General features: G+C 41.8%; 1 protein-coding gene across 1 annotated transcript; it reads right to left on the reverse strand.

Annotated features, from left to right (window-relative positions):
* Positions 1–746: 746 nt before the first annotated feature.
* Positions 747–19,035, reverse strand: LOC311127394 (interleukin-6 receptor subunit beta-like). Its single transcript, XM_084159245.1, has 16 exons — positions 18,868–19,035; positions 18,030–18,104; positions 17,453–17,743; positions 16,900–17,041; positions 15,990–16,153; positions 15,741–15,895; positions 14,716–14,875; positions 14,427–14,509; positions 13,863–14,100; positions 13,363–13,545; positions 12,976–13,077; positions 12,351–12,491; positions 10,292–10,432; positions 8,344–8,440; positions 7,715–7,793; positions 747–3,405 (listed from the first exon to the last, which is right to left on the reverse strand). Exons 2-16 carry the CDS (start codon positions 18,097–18,099, stop codon positions 2,734–2,736), a joined length of 2,718 nt encoding a protein of 905 aa, XP_084015371.1. The 5' UTR covers positions 18,100–18,104; positions 18,868–19,035; the 3' UTR covers positions 747–2,733.
* Between the last annotated feature and the right edge of the window lie 410 nt (positions 19,036–19,445).

The raw sequence follows: 19,445 nt of genomic DNA on the forward strand, positions 1-19,445 counted from the left end.
TGATTGACTAATATATTCGGTTCTATTCTATTAATGTTTAAGTTCTCATTGAAAGAAAGCGCTCTAAAGATACAGGTAACTGCTAAAATAAAGGAAACATTTGAGTAAATGAGGGAGACTTAAGTAAATTGAAAGCAGGTGCTTTTACACAGGTGTGGTTCCTGAATTAATTAAGCATTTAACGTCCCATCATGCTAAGGGTCATGTATAAAAATGCCCAGTTGCCCATTGTTTTGGCTACCATGGCTAGAAGAGATCTCATAGACTTTGAAAGAGGGGTCTCAAAGGATCATGGGGGGTTTAAAGGGTGTGTGTGTCTCAGTCACCAGATTTCAACCCAATTGAACACTTATGGGAGATTCTGGAGCGGCACCTGAGAGCGTTTTCCACCACCAACAAAACACCAAATGATGGAATTTCTCATGGAAGAATGGTGTCACATCCCTCCAATAGAGTCCTAAACACCTGTAGAATCTGTCCCAAGGTGCATTGAAGCTGTTCTGGCTCGTGGTGTTTCCTTTATTTTGGCAGTTACCTGATGCTGCTTTACAAGAAGTGTAATAAGTCACATTCCTTCACATGGATAACACTGTGGATTCCTTCACATGTATAACACTGTGGATTCCTTCACATGGATAACACATAACACTGTAGATTCCTTCACATGTATAACACATAACACTGTGGATTCCTTCACATGGATAACACTGTTCACTTTGTGAAATGACGCAGACAAAAGTCAGGTATTTAATCTGGGTAATTTAATACTGAAGACTGCTCCAAACAAGGTGTGTATTATTGTGGCATGCAGTGAAATACTATGCTTCAGTTTTCTGTATACATGGAAAAGTAGTGTTAACTGAGGGATGTCAGAATAGTTTTCATAAATATTAAAATGTGTGTAAATGTACATTACATTTCTCTGAGCATACTCCCTGCTGTAGAAACTAATCTGGAAGTTGGAGGTCCAGTTGATCTGTACATTCCAAACACATCTTAAACAAAGTAACAAAATATACTGCTCTTTTCATGACAACACAAAAATTCATATAAAAAAAAATATATATACCTGTAAGAAATTATACATAAACGTCCTTTTCAGTACATATAATACTGTACCAGTAATCGCTCTAAATCTGACCTGGAACCAGATGGGCAGGGAATTTGCATAGCACTGCTTTACTTATAGTTTAATTTAACCACAAGTCACAATGTCCTTATTAACGGATCAATTTAAAACACAAGATAAAAAAAGGTGGTAATTCATAGAATTCTGAAATGAACATGAAACGTTTTGTAGTTCCTGGTTATTAAAGGTCTTTGGCAACAGATCGAATCTAAAGATGACTTTGAGCAGAATTCATAACAGAAAGTCAAGCAGACTTTGTATGAAAAATTCACAAGGCATTGTAAAAAGGCAAATGTATGACCTCGTCACCAGTCATATATTGACTAGCATACAACATTTCAGAGGGGGGGGGGGGGGGGGGGGGGGGGGGTCGTGTTGTATTGGTTAGTGTCACATTCTAGCTTCCTTTAAGTCCTCTTTCTTGGAGTGATGCGTCATCACACTTTGTCTATTCTGAAAGTATTCAGACCCCTTGACTTTTTCCACATTTTGTTACGTTACGGGACCTTATATAGACAGGTGTGTGGACTCCAATCAAGTTGTAGAAACATCTCAAGGATTATCAAAGGAAACAGGATGCACCTGAGCTCAATTTCGAGTCTCATAGCAAAGGGTCTGAATACTTACGTAAATAAGGTATTTCTGTTGTTTAGCTTTGTCATTATGGGGTATTGTGTGTAGATTTGAGATTATATTTATTTAATCAATTTTAGATTAAGGCTGTAACGTAACAAAGTGTGGAAATAGTCAAGGGGTCGGTACTCTCCGAATGCACTGTAAATTCAACTTGGCCAGTTTGTAGAGATTAGCGTCAACTTCAAGACTATTTTCTAACACAACAAATGATAAACAGTACAAAGCTCACTAGCTACTGAAGAGGCTTTTATAGTGAAATGTTGTCCATTCAATGTGAGACATTATTTAAGTCCATAGACATGGTCCTAGTTAGTATGAAGAGAGAAGAGGATGACCATTCAATCCACCATCCTGGGAACGCACAGACATCTTCATTAGGGCCAACTGTAGCGAAAATGAGCATTTCTTATTAGACAGGTCCAGGTAGCTCCTCTCAGTTCTCTCCTGTTCGGTGCCTAGCTGCTCTGGGACGTTGCTGTTTGAGACCGACTAGATCTGTTGATTATGTTCAGCATATGTGTGTAAGGATGAGAATCAGACATTCAGTAATGCCTGACCTGTGTCTATAAATTCCTGTCTGTCACGTGAACTGATTGCGATGGTGGTTGCTAAGAGAATTAAGATGTTATACACTGCCCGTCTAGTCTTAACTATAGGATATAACATCTCAATCAGAATCACATGTATAACACTATGATGATAACTTGAAAAAGAGGTCTATTTGCTTCTTAGAATGTTAAAACAATAAAACCTTGACATACAAGCTTAAGGCTTGGAGCCAAACCGTGCCATCCACTTAAAAATAGATTTAATTAGGCAAGTTAGGATGTCTGTATGAAGTTCATGATTGCCATTTGGGTAAGTTCAAAAATAATATGCCGACGTAATTCATAATTTGAAAGCTTGAAATAAATGTCTGAAATGAACCAAGGCACAAATGAAACAAAGTCACCATTTGTTCTCCTCTCCTAACACTGTTGCCTGTTGCCCCTCAGCTGAGGCATGTAGCTAGGGGCGGGGCCTGGCTGTCCGTCAGGGGACTGGCTCTCATCTGTGGGTGTGGTCTGCTGTGCCCCCTCCTCCAGAGGGCAGAACCGGAGCGAAGCCAACTCCTGCTCCTCCATCTCCAGCTGGTTCCTGTCCCCTGGGTCTCTGCTTTCGCTACCCCCAGGTGAGCGCCTGAAGTAGGGGTTCCGCGGGTAGCGCTGGTGGGTCTGCCCACTCCCCTCCTGGCCCTCCTCACTTTCCAGCAGGGGTTGGGTGGACTCAGAGCGGGCGAAGCTGGGCGTCTGGGACTGGGAGGAGCCGGACGGGGGGGTCTGGGGCAGAGGGCAGGGGGTCTGGGGCAGAGGGCAGGGGGTCTGGCCCTTGTAGCCGCTCGAGGCCACCACTGATGAGTACTGAACGATGCTGGTCGTGGTCTGGCCTGAGTCACCGCCGTCCTCGCTGTCTGAGACGCTCTGGCGCGGCGTCGACATGCAGGAGGAGCCGCCGATGCCGCTGCTGTGCTCCTCTGACAGGTACTTGTCCTTCTTGAGTGGCAGGCCCGCCTTGTCCTCTTCGCACAGCGACTTCCTGTCGAATACGTCCACCTCCACCACGCTCACGTCGCCCAGCACACTCTCCTTGGGACTGTCAGCCTGAGAAGAAAAAGGAGGGTTAAGTCAAGTTCTATGTAAAGTCACATCCATGTTACAATACACAGAAATAAAATAGTGAAATGGACGCACATCTGCAGATAGCAACATGTGCGTAGTGAATAGAAAGGCATAGTAATTAGGGCTGGGAATTGCCAGGGACCTCACGATACAATATTATCACCCTCCTGAGGGACCTCACCATTTGATATCACCATATTGAGGGACTTCACGATACGATATTATCACCATACGGAGGGACCTCACCATTCAATATTATCACCTCACAGAGACCTCACCATACGATATTATCACCTCACTGAGGGACCTCATGACATGATATTATCACCATACTGAGGGACCTCACATTTAACCTTTTTTAAAAAATTTTGTACATTTTAGTCATTTAGCAGATGCTCTTATCCAGAGCGACTTAGTGAGTGCATACATTTTCATACTGGCCCCCCGTGGGAAACGAACCCACAACCCTGGCGTTGCGAGCGCCATGCTCTACCAACTGAGCTACACGGGGCCTCACGATATGATATTATCACCATACTGAGGAGCAGATACAATATGTATTGTGATTCGATATATTATATTTCGATACTGCGATTTTATTGCGATACGATGTTCCAAACATATTGCTCACCATATGTCTGCTACAGAGACGAGAGAGCAAACGAGTCATGGAAGTAAAAAAAAACATGTTTCATCATTTAAAAAGAAGGTGGAGAAGAAGCTATAGAAGGGGGAATACCAGAGTTTTGGCACAGGTACAGCCGACTAGCGCTAGCTAACGTTAACTATATAGTGAAAAAAAATACATACAGTTGAAGTCAGAAGTTTACATACACCTTAGCCAAATACATTTAAACTCAGTTTTTCACAATTCCTGACATTTAACCCTAGTAAAAATTCCCCTTCTTAGGTCAGTTAGGATCACCACTTTATTTTAAGAATGTGAAATGTCAGAATAATAGTAGAGAGAATTATTTATTTAAGCTTTTATTTCTTTCATCACATTCCCAGTGGGTCAATTAGTATTTGGTAGTATTGCCTTTAAATTGTTTAACTTGGGTCAAACGTTTTGGGTAGCCTTCCACCAGCTTCCCACAATACATTGGGTGAATTTTGGCCCATTCCTCTTGACAGAGCTGGTGTAACTGAGTCAGGTTTGTAGGCCTCCTTGCTCGCACACGCTTTTTCAGTTCTGCCCACAAATGTTCTATAGGATTGAGGTCAGGGCTTTGTGATGGCCACTCAAATACCTTGACTTTGTTGTCCTTAAGCCATTTTGCCACAACTTTGGAAGTATGCTTGGGGTCATTGTCCATTTGGAAGACCCATTTGTGACCAAGCTTTAACTTCCTGACTGATGTCTTGAGATGTTGCTTCAATATATCCACATAATTTCCTTCCTCATGATGCCATCTATTTTGTGAAGTGCACCAGTCCCTCCTGCAGCAAAAGCACCCCCACAGCATGATGCTGCCACCCCCATGCTTCACGGTTGGGATGGTGTTATTCGGCTTGCAAGCAACCACCTTTTTCCTCCAAACATAACGATTATTATGGCCAAACAGTTCTATTTTTGTTTCATCAGACCAGAGGACATTTCTCCAAAAAGTACGATCTTTGTCCCCATGTGCAGCTGCAAACCGTAGTCAGGCTTTTTTATGGCGGTATTGTAACAGTGGCTTCTTCCTTGCTGAGCGGCCTTTCAGGTTATGTCGATATAGGACTCGTTTTACTGTGGATATAGATACTTTTGTACCTGTTTCCTCCAGCATCTTCACAAGGTCCTTTGATGTTGTTCTGGGATTGATTTGCACTTTTCGCACCAAAGTACGTTCATCTCTAGGAGACAGAACGAGTCTCCTTCCTGAGCGGTATGACGGCTGCGTGGTCCCATGGTGTTTATACTTGCGTACTATTGTTTGTACAGAACGTGGTACCTTCAGGCGTTTGGAAATTGCTCCCAAGGATGAACCAGACTTGTGGAGGTCTACAATTATTTTTCTGAGGTCTTGGCTGATTTCTTTTGATTTTCCCATGATGTCAAGCAAAGAGGCTGTGAGTTTGAAGGTAGGCCTTGAAATACATCCACAGTTACACCTCCAATTGACTCAAATGATGTCAATTAGCCTATCAGAAGCTTCTAAAGCCATGACATCATTTTCTGGAATTTTCCAAGCTGTTTAAAAGGCACAGTCAACTTAGTGTATGTAAACTTCTGACCCACTGGAATTGTGATACAGTGAATTATAAGTGAAATAATCATCTGTAAACAATTGTTGGAAAAATTACTTGTGTCATGCACAAAGTAGATGTCCTAACCGACTTGCCAAAACTATAGGTTGTTAAAAAGAAATTTGTGGAGTGGTTGAAAAACGAGTTTTAATGACTCCAAACTAAGTGTATGTAAACTTCCAACTTCAACTGTAATTGAGTCATAGAATCTATATAATATTGTCAAAAATAATATTGCGATACTCTACTGTATCGACTTTTTCCACCATCCCTAGTCAATTCCATGAAATGCAATTCCTTGACTGAAAAACAACCCATTATCTTCAAGGATTTTGCAACTCATGAATTACATTTTTAATTCTCATCTTGAACTGAAATGGAATTGAGCCCATCCCTGAGGAGGGTTATAGCTAGAGAGAGTGAGGAGGGTTAAAGATAGAGATAGTGAGGAGGGTTATAGCTAGAGATGGTGAGGAGGGTTATAGCTAGAGATGGTGAGGAGGGTTATAGTTAGAGATAGTGAGGAGGGTTATAGTTAGAGATGGTGAGGAGGGTTATAGCTAGAGATGGTGAGGAGGGTTATAGCTAGAGATAGTGAGGAGGGTTGTAGCTAGAGATAGTGAGGAGGGTTGTAGCTAGAGATGGTGAGGAGGGTTGTAGCTAGAGAGGGTGAGGAGGGTTATAGCTAGAGATAGTGAGGAGGGTTATAGCTAGAGATGGTGAGGAGGGTTATAGCTAGAGATGGTGAGGAGGGTTATAGCTAGAGATGGTGAGGAGGGTTATAGAGATGGTGAGGAGGGTTATAGTTAGAGATGGTGAGGAGGGTTATAGTTAGAGATGGTGAGGAGGGTTGTAGCTAGAGATAGTGAGGAGGGTTATAGTTAGAGATAGTGAGGAGGGTTAAAGTGACTCTATAGCGCTCCAAATTGTGTGAACGGTCCGAATAAACAATTATTTTGACCTGTTCGTCCTATCACTTGTCGTCTAGGACAAGGTAAACCACACGTGCTGCTCACACTACCACAATGACTCGTGGATGTTACAATCAGTGGAGAGCAGATAGGATTCCAGTAAATGTTGAGAGTTCAGCAACACATAAACTTACAGTGCCCTCCGTAATTATTAGGACAGTGACATTTTTTGTTGGTTTGGCTCTGAAATGATACAATGACTGAGGTTAAAGTGAAGACTGTCAGCTTTAATTATTTGAGGGTATTTTCATCCATATCGGGGGAACCGTTTAGAAATTACAGCAGTTTCTGTACATAGTCGCCCCCATTTTAGGGGCGCAAAAGTACTGGGACAAATTCACTTATGTGTATTAAAGTAGTAAAAAGTTTAGTATTTGGTCCCATATTCCTATAGCATGCAATGACTACATCAAGCTTGTGACTACATATTAGTTGGATGCATTTGCTGTTTGTGTTTCAGATTATTTTGTGCCATTAGAAATTAATGGTAAATAATGTATTGTCATTTTGGAGTCACTTTTGTTGTAAATAAGAATATAATGTTTCTAAACCCTTCTACATTCATGTGGACGCTACCATGGTTACGGATAATCCTGAATGAATCGTGAATAATGATGAGTGAGAAAGTTACAGACGCACAAATATCATACCGCCAAGACATGCTAACCTATGATATTTTGTGTCTAACTTTCTCACTCATCATTATTCACGATTCATTAAAGATTATCCGTAATCATGGTGGCATCCACATTCATGCAGAAGTGTTTAGAAACATATACAATTCTTATTTTCAATAAAAGTGACTCCAAAATGACACAATACATTATTTACCATTAATTCCTATGTACAAAAAGTGCTGTAATTTCTAAACGGTTCCCCCGATATGGATGAAAATAACCTCAAATTAAAGCTGACAGTCTGCACTTTAACCTCATAGTCATTGTTTGATTTCAAATCCAAACTGTTGAAGTCAGAGCCAAAATAATAAAACATACTTTACTGTTTACAGCCAGTGTGATATTCTATAATGTTCGAAAATACAGCACTATCTTATGTCAACATCCAGCACAGGAGGCACTTCAACTTACTTTGGAGGGGAAATCAGGTGACCAGTTAGCGATAGTGCTGTTGGAGGGATCTGGAACTGGTGGCCAGATTTTCTTTATCCTACAGAGGAAAGGACAGAGCTTCATTAGAACATATTGAATAGGATACATCCCAAATCGCACCCTATTCCCTACTGGCCCTGGCCAAAAGTAGTGCACTATAAAGAGAATCAAGTGCCATTTGGGATGCTGATTTAGTATCAAACACTAGCCTTTCCTTGTATTAACATGAGTGAAGGCTCTTGTCCAATGGACAACGGCGCAAGGGATAAGAATCTCTTCAAAAACATTCCTATGTTTTTCCTTGGGAGAGTTTACTGGTTAAGACAGAGACTAGCTGATGTGTGGTATGAAGCCTTTCCGCCAGCAGTAACGCATCAGCAAGAGAGCATGTATGAACTCATCTGCTATCAAGTTTCGATAAACATTGTTTTGTTGAGTAACTGAAGTCAAAAGTGCAATCGTGCAAGAATATGTCTGACTCGTGCATTGATTTACAGTGAGTTTGGGTTACACAACCCTGAGTCAATGCTCTTACAATTGAACATCACACTGAAGCAATTGTACACATTCTATTTCAAACAATTCAATAGTGTGTGGTTGTGACTTACAAGTCAATTTTGTATATGCAGAGGGACACAGTCAGCACTATGAAAAACAGGAAGCCGATACACACAGACACCACAATGGCTTCCATCTGCCCGGGAGCTGAGGGACAAACACATAAAGACATAAAGGACTCTAGAACGGACGTTGGGATCCCAGCAACATGCCTTCAAATCGACCATCTTGGTCAGGAAAACATTCCTTCTAGAAACTGTGGACAAACACAGGTTGAAGATATAGTACAACTACCGCAAGGGAAATAGTCAGGAAGACAAATTGAATAGAGTCAAGTAGTGACTATTAAATGTATTTGCACCTTAAAAATGTAAAATGTTCAGGACTGGAGGTCTTAACTAGACATACAGTGCATTCGGAAAGTATTCAGGCCCGTTTACTTTTTCCACATTTTGTTACGTTACAGCCTTATTCTAAAATGGATTCAATTGTTTTTTTCACCTCATCAATCTACACACAATACCCCATAATGACAAAGCAAAAACAGGTTTTTAGAGATTTTTGCAAATTTATAAAAAACATAAATATTACATTTACATAAGTATTCAGAACCTTTACTCAGTACTTAGTTGAAGCCCCTTTGGCAGCGATTACAGCCTCAAGTCTTCTTGGGTATGACGCTACAAGCTCGGCACACCTGTATTTGGGGAGTTTCTCCCATTCTTCTCTACTGATCCTCTCTGTCAGGTTGGATGGGGAGCATTGCTGCACAGCTATTTTCAGGTCTCTCCAGAGATGTTCGATCGGGTTCAAGTCCGGGCTCTGGCTGGGCCACTCAAGGACATGTCCCGAAGCCACTCCTGTGTTGCCTTGGCTGTGTGCTTAGGGTCGTTGTCCTGTTGGAAGGTGAACCGTCGCCCCAGTCTGAGGTCCTGATCGCTCTGGAACAGGTTTTCATCAAGGATCTCTCTGTACTTTGCTCCGTTCATCATTCCCTCGATCCTGACTAGTCTCCCAGTCCCTGCCGCTGAAAAATATTCCCACAGCATGATGCTGCCAACACCATGCTTCACCGTAGGGATGGTGCCAGGTTTCCTCCAGACGTGACGCTTGGCATTCAGGCCAAAGAGTTCAATCTTGGTTTCATCAGACCAGAGAATCTTGTTTCTCATGGTCTGAGAGTCTTTAGGCACCTTTTGGCAAACTCCAAGCGGGCTGTCATGTGCCTTTTACTGAGGAGTTGCTTCCGTCTGGCCACTCCACCATAAAAGCCTGATTGGTGGAGTGCTGCAGAGATGGTTTTCCTTCTGGAAGGTTCTCCCACCTCCACAGAGGAACTCTAGAGCTCTGTCAGAGTGACCATCGGGTTCTTGGTCACCTCTCTGACCAAGGCCCTTCTCCCCCGATTGCTCAGTTTGGCCGGGCGGCCAGCTCTAGGAAGAGTCTTGGTGGTTCCAAATGTCTTCCATTTAAGAATGATGGAGGCCACTATGTTCTTGGGGACCTTCAATGCTGCAGGCATTTTTTGGTACCCTTCCCCAGATCTGTGCAGACAATCCATTCGACCTCATGGCTTGTTTTTTGCTCTGACATGCACCATCAACTGTGGGACCTTATATAGAAAGGTGTGTGCCTTTCCAAATCATGTCCAATCAATTGAATTTACCACAGGTGGACTTCAATCAAGTTGTAGAAACATCAAGGATGATCAATGGAAACAGGAAGCACCTGAGCTCAATTTCAAGTCTCATAGTAAAGGGTCTGAATATTTATGTAAATAAGGTATTTCAGATTTTTTATTTTAATAAATTAGCAAACATTTCTAAAAACCTGTTTGCGCTTTGTCATTATGGGGTATTGTGTCTAGATTGATGAGATTAAAAATGTAATGTAATACATTTTAGAATAAGGCTGTAACGTAACAAAATGTGGGAAAAGTCAAGGGGTCTGAATACTTTTCGAATGCATGAAGTGTCCCTTAAACAATGCTTCACTCACCATACTTCAGAGTATTGAATGACAGGTCTGAGCCGTTTGTAGAGCCTTGTATTGTAGAGGCCATGATCCGCACCACCTGCTTACGGTTGCTGGCCATGCCATCCACTGTGTAAGAGTAGGTGTCCGGGGAGACAACTATTGCTGAAAAAACAACAAAGAAATTCATGTTTTTCCTGATCGCAGATGTAAATATTTAAGTTGGACAGATACCAGCACTAACTGTACTTACAAATATCAGTACTTAAAAATACTTCCTCGTATTTCTAATAAGAGTAAAGGAGATCCATAGTCAGAGCAACATATTCATAGAGAGGTATGATTAAAGGGATACGTCAGGATTTTGGCAATGAAGCCCTTTATCTACTTGAACTTCCTTCAAACTGCACGCGGAGACATAAAAATGGTATCCACAAGTTCATCTGACTGGGGAAGTAGATAAAGGGCTTCATTGCCAAAATCCTGAAGTATCCCTTTAAGTACACCATGTTTATATTGGAGAAGGCTACGCCTTTAAGTAGCGACGCCTTTAAGTTGATCATGTTGTGAGATGGAAGTTATTTTCTGTTGGTTGTGAGCAAACTTGTCCAACAAAAATATTGGATATATTTGTTATCTTAAGGGGGAGGTGTTACAGACGCACAAAAAAGCTAATTTCTCTAAAATGTTGGGCACAAATTTGTTTACATCCCTGTTAGTGAGCATTTCTTCTTTGCCAAGATAATCCATCCATCTGACAGGATTGGCATATCAAGAAGCTGAACAAACAGCATGATCATTACACAGGTGCACCTTGTGCTGGGGACAATAAAAGGCCACTAAAATGTGCAGTTTTGTCAAACAAAATGCCACAGGTGTCTCAAGTTTTGAGGGAGCGTGCAATTAGCATGCTGACTGCAGGAATGTCCACCAGAGCTGCTGCCAGCGAATGTAATGTTCATTTCTCTACCATAAGCTGCCTCCAACGTTGCTTTAGAGAATTTGGCAGTACGTCCAACCGGCCTCACAAACGCAGACCACATGAAACCACGCCAGCCCAGGACCTCCACATCTGGCTTCTTCACCTGCGGGATTGTCTGAGACCAGCCATCCGGACAGCTGATGAAACTGTGGGTTTGCACAACTGAAGAATTTCTGTTACAAACTGAAACCGTCTCAGGGAAGCTCATTTGCGTGCTCGTCATCCTCACCAGGGACTTGACCTCACTGCAGTTCGGCATCGTAACAGACTTCAGTGGGCAAATGCTCACCTTTGATGGCCAATGGCACGCTGGAGAAGTGTGCTCTTTACGGATGAATCCCGGTTTCAACTGTACCGGGCAGATGGCTTCGTGTGGGCGAGCGGTTTGCTGATGTCAACGTTGTGAACAGAGTGCCCCAATGTGGCGGTTGGGTTATGGTATGGGCAGGCATAAGCTACAGACAACGAACACAATTGCATTTTATCAATGGTAATTTGAATGCACAGAGATACTAGCAAGAGATCCTGAGGCCCATTGTCGTGCCATTCATCCGCTGCCATCACCTCATGTTTCAGCATGATAATGCACGGCCCCAAGACGCAAGGATCTATACACAATTCCTGGAAGCTGAAAATGTCCCAGTTCTTCCATGGCATGCATACTCAGACATGTCACTCATTGAGCATGTTTGGGATGCTCTGGATCGACGTGTATGGCTGTGTGTTCCAGTTCCCGCCAATATCCAGAAATTTCGCACAGCTATTGAAGAGGAGTGGGACAACATTCCACAGGCCACAATCAACAGCCTGATTAACTCTATGTGAAGAAGACGTGTCGCGCTGCATGAGGCAAATAGTGGTCACACCAGATACTGACTGCTTTTCTAATCCACCAGATACTGATCTTTTTTTTAAGGTATCTGTGACCAACAGATGCATATCTGTATTCCCAGTCATGTGAAATCCATAGATTAGGGCCTAATTTATTTATTTCATTTGACTGATTTCCTTATATGAACTGTAACTCAGTAAAATCTTTGATATGTTGAGTTTATATTTTTGTTCAGTGTAGTAATACATCTAAAAGATGTGGTTCCTTACAGCGTTCCTTGCCTCCCTTGATGTAGATGGTGTAGTTAGTGATGAAGCCTCGCTGTTTGTCCAGTGGAATCGCCATCCATTCCAGCTCAGCGTCGTTCTTCCCTGTCCTCCTCAATTTCACAGAGGGACCCTCCAGTGGAGCTGCATAAACCAGAACAGATGGGGGAAAACATTAGTTAAGGTTATTTCGACATTTACATGTTTGCCACCAGCTACTGTAGCAAATATAACATTGGTCTATCAATGGTTGAACTGTATGGGGCGGTTTCAGAGACACAGATAAAGCCTAGTCCTGGTTTCACAGACACAGATTAAGCCAAATCCAGGTTTTACAGACAAAGATTAAGCCTAGTCCTTGGACTGAAGTGCTATTTCAGTGGAAATTCTCCATTGAGCATGCTTTTTAGTCCAGGACTAGTTTTAATCTGTCTGTGAAACCAGGATTAGTCTTAATCTGTGTAACCAGGATTAGTCTTAATCTGTGTAACCAGGATTAGTCTTAATCTGGGTCTGTGAAACCAGGATTAGTCTTAATCTGTGTCTGTGAAACCGCTCCTATAGATACTACACTGTGCTTTCTGTAGTGTACTGTAGTTTAGTGACTAGTACTAGTTCCATTTCTTACCTCCTTGTTCCAGAAAGGTTGCGGTGGTCAATGGCTTCCCAGTCCACCCAGAGTACATGGGATACACAGATATATTGTAGAGCTTGAATTTCTGAAGGTTACCTTGATTGGGAACAGTACAATAACATTTTGATTTATTTTATCCCTGTGACCCGTTTAGCAGTTTTGATTGATTAGGACCACAACGCAATAGAGTCAACATTAGGGATGAGTTCAACACAAGTTTTTCATATTCAATTAGTTGATGGTTTTGAGTTATCTTGTTATTTTAATCTAACTCATCCCTAGTCAACATGATAACCATCAAAACCTGTAGAAAGACATCCACGGAGCAGCCAAACTACAAGACAATCGTTAGTTAAAACATGGCATGTGTCTCATTCTTACCTTTAATTGGTGCCTTCCTGTTGTGTCTAGGTTCTCTCTGCCAGTCCATCGCGCCGTCGCTGACCGAAACCCACTCTAGGACATACTCCGTCACCCCTGTGGCCCCCAGATTGGGGGGCTGCCACTCCACCCACAACCTCCCGTCCTGGGTAAAACTACTGAGCGACGCCACTGGAGGGGGCTCTGGAATACACAGCACATACGGATACAACATGACATCATGACATGAACATCTCAAAGCCAAGCTACAGTGCTTTCAGTTAACATGCAGAACACATGACATCAGTGAATCGTTGACATCGCTATGGTCTCTCTTGACCAACATTCCTATTAATATATGAACAGAGCTAGTTAGCTAGCACAAGATTCAGTTGTTGCTTTGATAATTGTATTAACATAAAACGTTAATATAATATATTACCCAATATCATTCATTATTATTGGTAACATTTTACAAAGGAAGAATGAGAGAGAACATTTTAGCTGACAAGGTCACACACCGTGGGCCAATTTAGGAATGCCCAAAGACGCTCGGGGAGACATGCCAACAGAATTCCAGGCCTTCAATTCAATGGAGCCTCTTCTCTTGTCAGACAGTAGAATCTGGTAAAGGGGGATCATTTTCCTCTCCTGCGACCTGGAGTTCAGCTCAGAGCCATTGACCGGCACAGACTCCCAGGCTCCATCTTGGATCTTAATGTTGTAGCCTTGAATCCTTCCATTGGACTCCACTGGATCCTATGATGGGAAGAAGAAGGCAACAACCAATCATCACAGGGTTCTACGCTGACCTTTGTTACAAGGAGCACGTGTGCGCCCAAGTTGAAAAATGTAGGAGCACACAAAGAAATGTAGGAGCACAATGAAAAATATTTGAGGTTTAAAGCTAGAATCCTTAATTTCTCTAGGCGCACTGGTGCTCCTAAATTAAAATTCTAGGACGCAGTCGCACAGCAAAATATTTAGGCGCATATACGAGTAAAATGTTTGCACTGTAGAGCCCCGCACCAATATTTATTCAAGCCATATAGCTGGTAATAAAGCAGTAGTATGCTCTTCATTACCTTACACATCACTTGCACTCTCCGCCCACTGTTGCCTTGGCTGGGAATGACCACTCTCCATAGGTCTGGCTTACTTGTAGGCTCTGGACAAAGAAGAGAGCAGAAATCACACCAGTCATCAATTTGAGATATAACGACACAAAGTGTACAGTCCATATGGACTACCTACCTGGATCACACTCAATACTATTGAACTTAAAATCACTCGCACACTCTCGTCATGGCTTTACACGGTTGCCCGCAATGAAAGGCGATAGTTTGACATATGCTTGTTGTCATGGCTACTCACTGTCCATTGGGGTCTTGTCGGTAGTGTTGGCACTCCAGTCACTCCAGTAGCCGTAGCCAGTGTGATGCATGCAGCGGACCTGCACTACGTGCTTCGTGTCCGGCTTGAGATATTGGAGACGGAAAGACTCCTTGCTACTTTCAGTGTCATTTGGGGGCACCTATAACAGTCAATTAAATGGGTATGATGACAGATGGACACGAGAGGGCAACAAACTTGTGCGTACAGAACGCCGACTTGAAACAGCTCCAACAATACAGATGAGAGTAGCATGTTTGATTCACTGTTGAGAACACCTAAGAATGAGAATAGGATAGATGACTTTTAACAATAAAAGGCCCAGTGTGTAGCTTTGTGGGTGACTTGACCAAATTCACATAGAAATGTTAGCTACAGATCTGTCATTCTCATTGAAAGCAAGTCTGATAAGCGGTAGAACCGTACGATGTGCGCTATTTCTATGCTTCCTGTCCTTTACGCTCAGCTTTTGCATCTTTTTACTTTCGGACTCAGTCGGGGTCTCAACTTACTGTTGAGAGTTAGAATAGTAGAATGCACCAGGTGCAATTTCAAAATGTGGTTGTGCCTCAGCAGTTTGTCTCTTGTTATGTCAGTCACTGACAGTCACTCAATTAGCTCATGTCAGCTAAAATGTTTTAGATTGGTAAGTAAGCTGGCTGCTAGACTATCTAAACTTGTAGTAATCATGGTTGAATTACCGACTGGGAGTCCCCATTAATCATCATATATCATATTAAAAACTGCAAACATTTGTCTTCACCCTATGGCAAAATGTGTAGAATTGCAGCAAACTTTTTTGCTCTGCCTGGAATACTCCTGAACTAACCATCTCATGTGCATTTTGTTAATGGCGCAGATCCTTTCCAAAAAAAGACTACACAACAGATGGCCTGGAAGTAGACTTACCTCGACATTAGTCAACTTCTGAAGTCTAAAAAACGTTGAACACACTGAGGTTGCAGTAAATCATCCCTTTAACTTGTACTGAGATTGTAGCTATTTACCTCAGTCCAGTTTCCAGAGCCCACAGTGCAGAACCTGACGTTGTATTTCAGTTTGACAATGGTTTCATGGATAGGTTGCTTCCAGCTCACTAAGAGAGTCCTGGAAAAGTTCTTCTCTGAAATAATATTGACATCTGATGGGGGATTCGTTTTCACTGCAAAACAGGACACACACCATTAAAAACTCTGGAGGAAGATAATCATTGTAACTTAAAAGGGCATTTGGAATGTCCATTTGCCTCCACTTACCCATTTCATTAGGATCCATTATAAGCAGAATGTCCGATCGAACCTTCCCCAACTTGTTTTCCACATCTACCCATATATCCAGTTCCATATAGCTTGGAAAGGTGCCGAAGTCGACGTATCCACTGCTTCTCTGAGCTTTTGTGCTGTGGGTCTGGTTTATGGTACTGCAGAAGAACACAAACAAATCTTGACACACCATTTTGGAATCAGACAAAAAGGTACATGAAAACACAATAATTATGTATATTTTTAAACAATTAGAAATCAGCAATTTACATAAGCCACCCACACTTTTAAGGGGTTCTCAGAACTGGAGCCAGGTTTTCCATTCACTGATTATTGAGATCTATTGACAACTAAATGTTGATATCCATCATGTATCTAACCCTATTTAACTCTCTCACCCATCACTGTACCCTCTATATGACTTGGCTGGCCTTCCTTAGCTCTTCGGAGACTAAGTCATTGGTACGTTTTCATTCATAAGGCCATACGGAGACAGCTCCCATTTTACCTGAGTACCTACGTTGTCCAGCAGACAAATGACAACTATCGGCTACGCTCACATGACTGTATCTTGTTGACTGTGCCTACGGCCCGTACTGAGCAGGGTAAAAAAGCGCTCCAGTTCTCTGCCCCATCCACTTGGAACGACCTACAAAAGGACATGAAATTACGAGAGCTTGTCTCTTTTAATGAGTTCAAAGTGGACAATGAAGTGGGGGGGGGGGGGGGGCTGTCAATGTGTTCACCCTAGATGCACCACACCTCCCCAAAGCTTCATGACTGCTTAATGTGTACATTTATTTTGAACTGTAGTGCTTTGTTCTTTATGTTGTAAAATACATGTTCTTATCTCAATAAGACCAACCTGGTAAAACAAAATAACAATGTGTATAGGGACACTCACGTTATACTTCCAAACAAGGTGTATGTGGTTACTAGCATATTGTCTCTTGTCCCAGGCTGCCATGTGCACATCACATTGGAGGAGATCTGTTGGCCAGACTGGACAGCCATGCAGGACAAATTCCCAGGCTTCTCAGGGGGATCTGACCAAGAAACCAAACAGCAGCTGTTATTTCATGTGAGAGAAACAAACCAACAGCCACTGACCTACGGCACTGAGCAGGTTGGGATCAATTCATTTCGATTCAGGAAGTCAATTGAAATTAACTTCCTGAATTGATAACGGGATTGACCCCAACCCTGACACTGAGAGAAAGCTTTAGGGTCATTCAGTGTGAATATGAAAGAAAATTGCACATGACATTTTCCTTTGGAGGAATTTGGATTTGTATCTAAATGAATTACTCAGAAATTTGATTGAAATAGAGATATTTACCAAATGAAGACCTAAATTCAAACCTAAATTACTGGCAAATACTTACAAAAAGTGGACATTATGTTCCATTTTGACATGAAATAACCCTTTATTGATGTGAAATCCCTGGCATACTTACACCCCTTGGTCAATGTAATCGCATGGATTGTTTTATTTTGGTTTAAGAATTCCTTCTTTTGACATTTTAAAAGTCCTCCAGTTTCGCTGGTGATGGGAATGGTTACGCTAACAGCCGAGTCGTTTATCTTGGTGTACTGCTCTTTGGGCACTGTGAAGTCATTACACGTCCAGTAGATGTCGTCCACTGTGGCTTTAGCAGCTTCATAGAGTACACAGGTAGCGGTGAATTCCTTCCCAATTTCCACTATTGGAGATTGTGGGATTATTGTTCCGTAGGTTATGATAGAACCTAGAAAAAGTCCAGAGCACACATCAAGTCAATGCTACTAGGAAATGTAGGGTGAATTTTACACTGAGGGAAAAGGACATCTGTTTAACGGTGTTTTTGTGGTAATTTTGAAACATATTACTAGGGTCAGTACAAAGCTCACTTTCATTAAAGTACAGCAACTTAAAGGGTTTATGTGCAGTAGAGGTTTATTCAAACATATCAGACTAAGTCACTCTGGATAAGAGCGCCTTCTGAGCAGTGCTTACTGACTAAAATGTCCATTTAAATGTAGTGGTACACTTACTAGAAGTGGCCCTATAGGCCAGACATGCCAAAGACAGAAGCTGCAGCAAACGGTATGATGACTTGTCCATGATGCCTGAGGGAAGATTCACAAATTCACAGACTCTCCAAGACTAGCCAAGATTGTATCCCATTACTGGCACATGGGTTCAGCACCTTATTTTATATTCAGTACTTTACCAATAAGTAATAACTGTTTAGTTAAGTTTTATGAGGCCTTCACTCTGACTAGGGCCTATAGGGAATGAAACCAATGATGAAGCCAGCTAGGTAGGTTAACTACCTATAGCTAAAATCCCAAAAGTATGCGTATGTACTGTAGCTAGCTATATGGTTAGGAACAAACAGTAGGTAGCTAACTCACTCTTGGCAGAAAATCATATGACAGCTTCAAAATAAATACAATATTATCTTACTCTGTCTGCTACTTGTAACTCCATCATATGAAAGAGTTCTCAATAAGGTTATAAACTTGATTATTTTAGATAACTTGCCAGGAAAAATATCTGAATGCTGATTAGTGTGTTTGCTGCTCACTACAGAAACCTCTCAGCTTTAGATGTGGTTCTATTTTAGACACCTTCATCAAATGTAGCTAGCTACAGTAGCTAACAACATAAACGTTAGCATATACCTAGCAAGCTAAACAGAAATAATCGGGTTGTCTGGCGTTACAAACACATTTAGGCTATAGAGCTAGCTAGCCATCAGAACATATTTGAATCTTGATTGATTGAATCTTTGTGTACGTCTGTCTGTTTAGTGCCAACAAGCTAACGTTAGCTAGCATAGCCAGCTAGAAGACCCAGACAAGATATGACAACAACAAAAATACTCACCTTTTATGTATGTGTCTTGTTTGGTTCCTCCTTTATGTAACGTTATACTAACTTACTTAGCTACGTAGAAGTTTGTAGATTCAACATATTTTAGCTTAAACCATAAGATACTTCTTCTGGGGCTACCTTGTCACCACTTCCAGTTCATTGCATAACGTTAATCATCAAAAGTTATAAAACTTCGGGGAGCAGCGCAAATAATACAGATATATAAACATAACGATTGATCTAAGCATTTGTGCAGTTTGACAATTACTTGTCTAGAGATCTGTGCAAACGAACTGCGCGGAATTGTTGCCCTTGTGATTTGCTAGAAGAATTGTCTGTCACATAAATACTTACCAATCAAAACGCATACATTTTATTACTGTTTTCCAGTTAATCTCCACCCACTTTCCCTAAATGCGCCACGATATGCCAGGGGCGTATTCATTACGCCGATTCTCTTGCAAAATGTTTCTTAAACAGAAACTAACGGAACGAAACGGGAAGGGACCAACCTTAATTTGTCCTATAGAAACTCTCGCTTCAGTTGCAAAATGTGTAACTGTTTGGCTAATGATTATACCAAAGATTTG

Source organism: Coregonus lavaretus (genome assembly GCF_964263955.1).
Source record: "Coregonus lavaretus genome assembly, chromosome: 4".
NCBI classification, from domain to species: Eukaryota; Metazoa; Chordata; class Actinopteri; order Salmoniformes; family Salmonidae; genus Coregonus; species Coregonus lavaretus.